This window comes from Haliotis rufescens, unplaced genomic scaffold (assembly GCF_023055435.1).
Source record: "Haliotis rufescens isolate VD_foot unplaced genomic scaffold, xgHalRufe1.0.p SCAF_9, whole genome shotgun sequence".
Taxonomy (NCBI): domain Eukaryota; kingdom Metazoa; phylum Mollusca; class Gastropoda; order Lepetellida; family Haliotidae; genus Haliotis; species Haliotis rufescens.
Genome location: NW_025964383.1, coordinates 48,688,477 through 48,700,283, shown reverse-complemented (window position 1 = coordinate 48,700,283; position 11,807 = coordinate 48,688,477). Strand labels below are relative to the sequence as shown.

The following is an 11,807-nucleotide window of genomic DNA, read 5'->3' as shown; positions in this document are numbered from 1 at the left end:
CAATCATAGCTTAGTGGATATATCGATACGTAAACCGCACGACAAGCATATCTTAGTTGATATATCGTTACGAAAACCGCACGACAAGCATAGGTTTCTGGACAAGGGCATAAACATACGTAAATCAAACGACATGCATATATTGTGGAGTAGCATATGAGTTGAAATAGATTCGGTTTCAGTTCGGGTCGTACTTCACTCTGGGTTGGGTGAGTGGGTGAGTCATGTTCGTTTACCGCCGCTTTAATCAGAACTTCAGTTATATCACATGGAGGAAACCTGAAGTGTTGTATGGATTTGAACCTCGAGTGATACATCGAGGGGAATCAGTAGATAGATGAGTAATTACCCGAAATGAGATCACATTACACACACACACACAGAGACACACACATACATGCACACACATAGACACACACAGATACAGACACACAGACATTGACACACACAGACAGACACACACACACATAGACACACACAGACACACACACATTGACACACATAGACACACACTCACACATAGACACACACAGATACAGACACACAGACATTGACACACACAGACAGACACACACACACACATAGACACACACAGACACACACACATTGACACACATAGACACACACACAGACACACACTCACACATAGACACACACAGATACAGACACACAGACATTGACACACACAGACAGACACACACACACATAGACACACACAGACACACACACATTGACACACATAGACACACACACAGACACACACTCACACATAGACACACACAGATACAGACACACAGACATTGACACACATAGACAGACACACACACACATAGACACACACAGACACACACACATTGACACACATAGACACACACACAGACACACACTCACACATAGACACACACAGATACAGACACACACACATTTACACACACAGACACACACACACATAGACACAGACACGCACACCGTATTCGTCTACTAAATAAGAAGTAAAGTGTTGGTATCACTGCTCCATAAAGTCTTCCGTTTGAGTTGTGGATGTAAGAAATGTCCCAACAAATTTGATCTCAGCAACCTCTCCTATTAATACAGCCCCACTTTAACAGTTCCTTTCTCCCGAATTTCATACTTCAAGTGGTTAATACTATCGTCTCGTATATTAAAGAGGTAAATAGTGATTACTACTCGAATATCAGTTAGATACCATTTATCTTACAACGAGTTATTTCATTAATACGCTTTGAAAGTTGTAAGATAACTAGTACCTGACAAGCATGAGAGCAGTAATCTGTTTCTTACACACCCTAAAATCGCCCCCTTTTAGCATAATACACCGGTCAAAAGTGACGTCATCCGATGTGCTTACTACTCATAAACAATGTGACCCAACACAAAATGGTTTCAGCCATATCAGTAGATTATCAAGGCGATGACGATAATGCAAACTAGTGAATACTTTTCCTTCAAAGAAATTACCAAACATGTACAATAACGTTTACTTAAGTATGACATCATCACCGGTGACCGACGTTTATGTGGCGCGTTCACTGACATGAGGCGGGAGGATTTCCGTTGACTGAGGGATCGTACGTAAGTGTGTCGTGTTAGTAATCAGAAACAATACGACAATCTTGTACTGTTATTTGTGATTTGTTATATGCAACCAAGAGAATTTGTCAGGAGCGCAGATAACTGGGCCTACCGTCGTCGTTGTGCGTGATTTCGCGTCAGCTATGGCGTCACACAGGACGGAAACTTTTACGATTTCTGTTGAATTTACCTGATCATTGTAATGTATCTACTTGTAATTCCATAATTAGTGTCGCAATACTCTTCCCATGAATATGTTTAAACGCGTGAGCCAATGTATGCAACAATTAGACGAATGGATAGCTCTAATAGGAGAAAATGCTACACAGTGTAAAATCTGAATTACGACATACCTAATTTTCAGAGGTCACGTCAAGTAACAACCAACTGGGGCCCTCGCTGCTAGTTGATTAGACCCCTGTGACCTCTACCCCTCATCCTCAGCCCGTCTAACCTCTCTGGGCAGTGACTTCGTCTTCCCCTGTGACCTCTACCCCTCACCCTCATCCCGTATCACCTCTCCGGGCAGTGACTTCGTCGTTCCCCGTGACCTCTACCCCTCACCCTCACCCCGTCTCACCTCTCCGGGCAGTGACTTCGTCGTTCCCCGTGACCTCTACCCCTCACCCTCACCCCGTCTCACCTCTCCGGGCAGTGACTTCGTCTTTCCCCGTGACCTCTACCCCTCATCCTCATCCCGCCTCACCTCACCGGGAGGTGACTTCGTCTCTCTGCGTTTACTTGCATTTGAAGAAGGTTGAGCACACAGTGTAAATTTCCCTGAATTAGCGTGTCGACATTTGATATGCCAACGGATATGATATTCCAAATGCAATGTAAACTGTGAGGCCCATAGTTTCCAGTTAGGAAGCTGCCTCATGCCTAGGTTACAGTTTAGATTATCTCTATGAAACCGAGAGATGTTGCCGTAAATTATCTTTCCTTCAAAAGACTTTACATGTTCAGGAAGTAAAACACTCTCTTTTAATTTGTGACTAAATAATACTCTTATTGTCGTTTCTTAAACACAGGCGTAAACTGAACAGGTAGTTTGGTGGACATGACTTCATGATTGGTCTGTTTAATCCACGAACACTTACAGGCTTGACATGCACACCCACCACCAGGCATGGAAAGCATATGTAGCTGGTATGCGCACTTTCTGTACAATCATGTTTCACATTTCATTACAGTGTTTATATCCACAGGAACGTAAGGAACGTATGCCTAAAAAATGCAATATATGAATGAGATGCAACATATGAATGTGTTCAAACCACATCATCGTAAAATACACCTTTCGCACCAATCTTTTCTCCTTGTAAATCATTTAGAGATATCAATTGCAAATGCCTCGAAATCGTTCGCAAAGGTTTCCCAAAGCTGATGAAGTATGTTATTAATTTCATTTTTAAAAATTGAAGAGGCATGTCATGATATAGTCAAATGACATTTGACCACCGTTTCAAATAAAAATCTTGAAGTGTTAAGTTTAACGTCATTTGAACCGGGTGATGTAAGATTTTACTCGTCATTTACGACTGATCTCACTTTAGTTTTACCTTTACATTTGGGTCTACCTTACAAGATGGACTTGCAAATGAAGAAAACATATCTAAATCAGTTTAGCTCGTATTTTGTTAACTATACAAAAAACAAATATGGAACAAAAAACACATGTTTAGAACAACAATAAGTTTATTACAAACTGAAAGACATGCATACAAACGGTACAATAACAAGATTAAGCAACTCTTTAAAGCAAATAAGGCGCCTCATTCGACTTTGGTATTTTTATGAAGCCTTTTCCTAGTATATGAGCATGACCACGTCTTAGATGCTCACTTGAAGTTAAAACAATCTGCCATTTTCTCACATTGAAGCCATATCGATATATGTATCCACTTCAGAATTCTCAAATTCTCACGTGTCAGAAAGAGAAAGGCTAATTGCCAGTCATTTGAACATGCCTGATAGTTTTCCGCACCTTTATAATTTGACATATAAAAGAGTACAGTGCTCCAGTATCGTTAACAAACTGCTGTTAGTTACTTGTGAGCAGCTTTCTTACACTAATTAAGGTCTCGCTATCTTTGTTCATCACTGAGACGACTTGATTTTAACATCCCTAAACATCATATTATAAAGAACCCTTTAGTGGTGTTTCCCGTCTTGATAAAACTGGAATACTGCAAAAAGCAGCATAAATTTCACCCAAACAAATAGGTAACTTATCAGTTTCACCTTTTGACGGCGGCATCAGTGGCTGATCTTATTTTGACCTCACTTGTCAAACCTTTGCTACAAATATAACAATTTCTTGATACATCCAACAACATGTCTAAGGTGTTAATGGCAGACAGTGTACCATCTTTTGGTATGACACAGCACGGGGGTAGAACGATCGATGTTCCGTTCTCCTGGCAGAGGCTGTCAACCAGAACATGGAAGTGTCCTACACTGATTTATGTATACATAGAAGAATACGCATGAATAACAGGGAGTGTAAGTCATCCTTTTTTAAAGGTTTGCAAACCACTTTATCTCTGCTTTATCCGACCTTTGACCGTGATTGATCACACCTTTCAGGGCCCATTCAGTGCTAACAACATACCCTTTGGTAGATATTAGTTTGAAATACCAACATGGATTATCATCAAGTCGAAAGTTCTCATTCCCTACTTCGTATTCTTTCAGAGCACGTACAACCTGTGCTGTAACGTGATGCTCGGGTCCAAGGTGAATGTTGTGTGCTTTATAGATGCGAAATCCGGAGTCGTTAGAAAATCGGAAAGCTATTCTGATTTCTGCACCATGAGCTATGGCATATCTCACTGCCAAGATCGAACCGCTCACAACTGAAGTATTCCTTAGAGTGTGCAACACAAGGTCCCACTTCTTTGTATCCACAAACCAGGTTATTGGCTTCCTCTCTATTGTAGCTGTCTTATGAGTGACGTTCGATGCCCCCACAAGAGGACGATATGTCCTAATAGTTCCTGTAGTACTCACGACCCTGAACTCCCAGTTTAGATCCTCTCTAAAGTACTCTGCATTTCTTTTGGACAAGGATGATACCAAAAACACTGACAGGTGATCACCTGAGCTTCGGATACCTTCTGCCTCCATTATTGTGTTATCAAATTTAACTTTGACGGAATGTCCACAGTCAGCAAAAAATTTTAAATGCATCAATGTGTTACTAAGAGATCCATTTCTCTCAGAGACATGCAGCGTGGTCCAACAGTCATCGACAAACCATTTCATTTTAAAATGCTTACGGTTGTGGAAGATCAACCTGTTATTCCCAATATACCATCTACTTTGGTAATATGAATCTAAAGACGTTAGAATTAGAAAATACCAGTATGCATTGTTCTTAAATATGTAATGATTACCGTATTGATAGTCACTAACGACCCAAATAGCCTCGCAACTGATTTCTCTTGGTTTAGGATGTTTTCTCGGTAGCACCTCGCAGTTGGCAGTATAAAATATGCTACTAATGCAGAAAATAGCAATAGAAGACCCTTGAAGAATATTTGTAGCAAGCGCGTCTGTGTTCTTGACAGAAACATTTCCTTTGTATCCACTTGCAAAAACTGGTGATGGATATCGTATTTTATCCTTTTGCAATGCAAACCACATTATTGCGGTTTTTATGGTTTTATCAGATTTAGCCTTGCCACCAACGAAATATGTTTTCATCTGTATATGCCCTGTGGAACACACCATCATAAACGACCAGGACCCGGATGGATCGAAGTCATCTTCGTTATGGACAGAGACATGTGGCATAGACTGACAGCAAGCATCTGTATCGACCTTTCTGCACATATCGAACTCAGCTGAATTGTGGTAAGTATTATTCAAAACAAATCTGATTCTTCGCCCATGGAGAACGCTCTTTTGTAGGTCTCTTTTCCTTCCTGAAATGACACCACCGTTTTGGTCTGTGTGTAATACTTGCACCCATTTCAGTTTACACGGATCTGTCGAATTAAACAAGAACATGAATATATACAGTTTCATCAAATGAAACCTTATAAATACACCAAAGTGCTATAGAAGTACAAATTTCTAATTTAACTTTCTTTGGTGTCCAATCAGACAGTGGACAATGCGACATCACAACTGGTGTCAACATCAGTCGATGACGATTATTAGAAATGACAAAATAAGCTGACGAGATATATCCATGGGGTGGTCCAAGCATCAGGATATCAAAATGCATCCAAATTGTATGCGGTGCGGCGCTCTTCACTAACGATACGCCTTTCAGCAAGATAACACCCATTCCCTGTACAGCTACATTCACGCAGAGCATCCATAAGCGTCGTAATATAGAGAATGATCTATGCTCAGCATTTCAATCCAAATTTGAGCCAGACTGAACACGTGTGGGTGAGCCCCAATATGCCTAACAAACAACATCCTGTAATGATAAGTAACCAGAACAATTGCCGATAGTTTGGCGTCATTCTACAGACCTTGCATCTCCAGGACATACACGTCACAGCACAAGACTCCAGTTGTGAGTGGTTACCAATAGTTTGTAGGCAGGCTACTTGATTGTTACCGAAAACGTACTTGTATATGCCTTACCGAATCTGTTCTCACTGAATATAAGATAAAAACAATATATTTTTGTCTATACTCCCACGTGTAACCGTCGGTATTCATGTAACACAACTGATAAACTATTGTAAATGGCGTTAAAACTCGACTCACTTAAACATGATTGATGCAGTGCAGAGTTGCCTCACTTTGACGTGTCCGCAGGTTCTAATTCCTCATTATTAACCTTGGAATTATTATTCATATTCTACTGGCTTTCATGGCGACCACTCTGACATATATAAGGGCAACGTCAGTTTGGACTTTCATCTGACATTAATCTGATACTAAAAATCTGCTGAAAGCTGTATTAACGCAACTCACGAACTCACCATCGATGTTATTCAGACACTCAAGTACTAACATGGTACGCGTTATGCAGATGCTAAAGTACTAACAAGGTACGCTCTTACCCCGATTTATCTTCTTCAAATATGGAGTATGCATGTTGAAATGAGAAATTCCGTTTTTAACCCTGACATGTCCGCAGTCCGTCGGTTCCAATTCTTTAAGCATACAGCTTTGACTCAGATGAGTGGAAAGTAATATGAAAGTATGCAGGTCCATCCTTGCTGTGCCACATGAACGTGTTCATATATGTCCGACGTATAAATGATGCCTCTGATAACGATGATTCAGAATGAATACCACCTCACCAATTAGAGGTGTACACGTATAAGCAAAACTGAATATTCAATCACATAGAGAACATGATACATTCAAACTATCAGATTTCCGACGGCGGCACATGACTTGACAGCAGAAGAAAACAATCAATCAGCCTCAAGCAGATGGAGTTGGCGTACAAACAGGGAGAGTAGTCTAGGGCCAATCTAGTCTGGCATTCCAAACAATTGCATTCGAATCCTACAAACCCTTTGTCTGTCAACTCACATTTTTAGGTATACTAATCTAGCAATTCGAGACGAGTTTAATTACACAAACACCCAAACGCTTACACAAACACATAAAAGCATACACACACAAGAGAAATAGTACTACATGGCGGAGCTCCCATGTCAGATACGACGAAAATGTATAGTTCTTTTACACAGAGTAAAATGCTAAAATTCTTTGGAATAGATCCGTATACAGCCTTCATGGATAACTATCAAATATGATTAAATTATGAATCATACTCAATCATATGTAACATTCTCTTTTCATGTTATTCGGTCTTACCAAGAGGGGCAGTAGGGTAACCTAGAAGTTAAAGTTTTTGCTCGTCACGCCGAAGACCCAGGTTCGATTTCCGACATGGGTACAATGTGTAAACCGCATTTCTGGTGTACCCCCGCCGTGATATTGCTGGAATAATAATAAAAGCGGAATTAAACCGTACTCACTCATTCACTCACTCTTACCAAGAGGATTTTGTGATTTAGCGATTCACGTTTAGTAATTTCATGTGATTGTGTTCAAACCATATCACAAAATGTAATGAGAACCACAAAGTATCACAAGACACATATGACATCTGCGCCATACAGAGGAGACAGTGCCGTAACCAGTGCCATGTGTAAAATTAAGACATTAGTGAGTGCAAGTAGGAAAACATAATACCTAAGTGTTGGATTGTTCTGAATGAAAATAGACAGAGGACACACACAGAGGACTACCCAAGCCAAATCTCCCAGTACAGCAAATGACGGTAATAACTAACTCAAAAGGACCACTCATTTTAGTTCCTTATAACCGTAGTTCGTTATAAGCATATACACCTCTCATACAGCAAATGTTCGGGACAACAAAGATAAATTCGGTATATCCGTCAGTTCGTTATAACCGTGTTCTTTCTAAACGTTGTTAATCATAATTGGTTCTCCTGAAACAGAGTTACAAACAATAAAGAAGTAGTCGATAAAAAGTGGACAATCTGAAGGCTATTCCTGGAATTTCATCAATTGCCCTTTATCTTTATGTGAGACGGAATGCCATCTCCAGCAAGTGCATCCAGTTGCCTGGCGACTTTTGGCATCTTTTCAATTATTGACATCCAAGTTGAAAACAATCCTCATCCTTGATTGTCTGGTTTCTTAACAGGTCATCGTTGCATGGCAGTACAATATATACTGAATAACAAAAGTTCCTGTGACATTGAAAAAGATTTAATGCCAAGTTATTTTTTTTACCAAATCTGAAACAATTTTGGTTTGCAACAGATAAAAGACTCCTGTAAGTGTTCAAATTGTTTAATTTGCCATACTGACTTCCGAAAATGCGTGATTTTTGCGTACGGTTTGTGAAGATATTCGTCGAAGGCCAGGGATGCTTCTTGCAGTCACTGTTGCTGGCTGGAATCGATTTCGTAGGTGTGTTGTTCGAATCCACTTGTCTTGTCGATTATTGGTTATGCGTGGCCTGCCACTGCGAGGATGGTCTCTGACTGCATTCGACTGTTGCCAACGTTGCCATAAACACCAGATGGTGTTTCTGTGTCTTGCAACATCACGTTGACTGATCCTGCTTCAAGCATACCAAAGGCTCGCAGACGCTCATTTTCTGATGGGCGTGGCATTTCGTAATGTTAAATAATTGCGTAATTTTGTCGTCTTTCTGAGTGGTTGTTGTCAGCACGATGCTAAACAATGCATATGGAATCCTGTTAACGCACATGTTTTATACCCGTTCTTGGGTAGTGAAATGCATGGGGATTGCATAAAAGTCAACTTTTGCATGGAAAGCATGCTTTTCTGTAGCAGTTGCGTTTATGTGACTTGATTCCATACATGTGCTACAATATTGAAAACCAAACTTTACTTGTTTGAAAAATACACTAAAATATTGGTGTCACAGGAACTTTTGTTGTTGTGTATATTACAAAGTCATATTATCACAAATCCAACCCTGCAAGTTGTGTGATTAATCCTTTTTAACGAGTTCGCACCTAATATTGAACTTTATGGTGTCTTTAGTTGCCGTATACGGTGACATTTTTAGGTTAGGAGAAAAATCTTGCCTTGCCGAATATTTTTCTAGAATTAGTCAATGTATAGATTTCATCATTTCGCATGAGTGATGACTGGACTTTTGATAACAGCTGCTATGAAGACGTGTCTCTCAAGTGTGTCAAAGCATTAGAGTTGAAGGTTTTCAGGAAGCGTTTGTCTTATAGGTTTGGATAGAAGCATGTTTTTACTTAAGCTGTTTTTGCTGCTTCTTGTCTGAAAACAGCACACAATATGAGCACATGATGAAAGTCTTGAACTTTCTGATATTGGAATTTCCACCGTTCATGATTGCTTCTGCTGGATGCATCTGTACATGGTCATATGTCACCCTCAATTTGGTTATTCAATCATCTTCAGAACACTAATTAACAGAAAGAGAGCAAGTAGAAACAAAGCAAATGGATCAAATACTTTTACATCTTGCATAGAATACCAATTCCTGCAAATTAAACATTTTGACAGAACATTTTGTAAATGTTACTAACTCGTTTTCAATATTGGCAGGCGCACCTTCTGAAAAATCATGTCTTATAGATCATTCTGTTTTTTATGTTCCAAGGAATGCATCCTTTAATAGCGCAACATATGATCGAGATGCTAGAATTTGTTATGTGCATATATTTATGTCACCCTAAAGTGGGCAATCATGCAGACTAACATTCCAGAATATACCACCACATTGTCGTAAGGAATACAGTTTTTGTGCCGAATGTTTCTGCTCATAAATCAATGAGTGATTTCAAATGTCTTGACAATGTTCACAGAGAATGAACACAAAAGAAAACCAGTGTCTTGAATTTATATCTCGAAATATCAAAGTTCATGTTTTTCCATGTTGGCACTTTACACGCTTCAAACCATCCTGTATTTTATTTATTTATATCAGACTACTCCGATCATCGATCATCGCTATAAGATAATTTGCGAAGCCATGTCATAGCTCACCTAACAGATAGTCAAGTGAGCTTCTGCCATGACCTGCTTGCCCAGCACTCGTCGTCAACGCTGAACTGAGGGAGCGAGAAATTGCCAGGAATGTTCCTCAAACGGTCGCACCTAGGTTCAAGAGGCTCCGATCCCAGTCTTACGAAGAGGACATTGCAATTGTGGCTCGCCCGAGAATGCAGACTGAAGTTGCCTGTAGTTTGATGGCATACCAGAAAGTTTGCCTCCAGGTAACATTATCAGGAACCTGAAGGCATCACTTCCAGCCTAATTACTGGTATATGTTTTTCTAATTATTGAAGCGCATGCCAAAGGCAGTACAGCTCTAAGAGAGAGAGAGTCCAATGCGTCTGAGTACATTATTGAGTAATTGCTGTTTGTTTGTTGTTTTAAAACCGCACTCAGCAATATTCCAGTTATATGGCGGCGGTCTGTTAATAATCGGGTCTGTACGAGATAATCGAGTGATTTACATCATGAACATCGATCAACGTAATTGGGATACGATGACATACACCAACCAAGTCAGCGAGCCTGACCACAGGATCTCGTTATTCGCCCAGTCATCTTTTACAGAAAGCATTGGTTGCTGAAGATCTATTATTGAGGAAGATATTTGCACTTCCGGTTCAATGACATTGACGTTCAGCCAATTTCAAGGTTGGTTATTTGTAATTCTGCCATGACATTGAAGAATGCTTGATTCTGATTGGTTAAAAAGAGGTCTCCGTTTTGCAACAGAAACCTCTTTAAAACATATTAAGCCTTTTTTACACAAAAAAACGTGCATATGAATACCTCGACACCCTACATATAGACCCATAAACAAAGGCTGTCGATCAACAAAAGAATTGTATATCCTATCAATATATTAGACGATGGGTCTCAAATGCAAGAAAGGTTTGTAATACAAGCTGGGTCAACAGCTTTCGTGAAATTAATAGACGACCAAGTGTATGAATACGGTACGTTTGATGTGGGTTTGTTTGGCTGCGACTTTTAATAAGAACCGATTTCTATTTGTTTGATCACTTTACTTGAGAGAATCAGCGTGAAATGACAATAACTAATTAAGTATTGAACAGGTTGAAACACTGGCGTGTTTATAATTATATCCGGTTCCGGTTCCGGTTCCGATTGCTCATGTGCACTGGTACAAGGGACTGTCTATTTTACAAGAGCGTCGTATAGTACAATGTTCCCTTACTCAACCACCACCTTCACGATTTGTCAAGAGAGTATTTGAAAGACCATCGGTAAACACTCCCCCCTTTGAAAGGCCACTCACAAATGTCCCAACATCACTGAAGTCACAGCACAGGCATTTGGTCACACCAGCTTTTCAGAACACGCACAATTACGGAAAATATACACGAACCACTGTGTCAGGCCACAACTGTCACATTTTATTCACGTACTGGCGTCGAATTTCGTTGATATAGATTTTAAAACCCTCATGCCAAAATGCAACCTGGTCGTTCATGATCAGTCATGCTCTGTGTAGTTCTATTGTCAATCACGTTGTACCAGCAGGCTCATCCACAGTTTATCTACATAGGTGAATGTTGATCAACAGCATAGATCGGGGTTGTCATGTTGCTTCGTCAGAGGCATGGAGAGTGTAAACAACAAGGTCGGCAGCCTTTGAAAGTTGTGAGTTGACTTTGTATGTAGGTCAATTTCTGCCACTTCCAAGAGGCA

General features: G+C 40.1%; 1 protein-coding gene across 1 annotated transcript; it reads right to left on the bottom strand.

Moving 5' to 3' along the window:
- Window positions 1-3,336: 3,336 nt before the first annotated feature.
- Window positions 3,337-5,566, bottom strand: LOC124128803. Its single transcript, XM_046492275.2, has one exon. It carries the CDS (start codon window positions 5,428-5,430, stop codon window positions 4,114-4,116), a length of 1,317 nt encoding a protein of 438 aa, XP_046348231.2. The 5' UTR covers window positions 5,431-5,566; the 3' UTR covers window positions 3,337-4,113.
- Window positions 5,567-11,807: the final 6,241 nt, after the last annotated feature.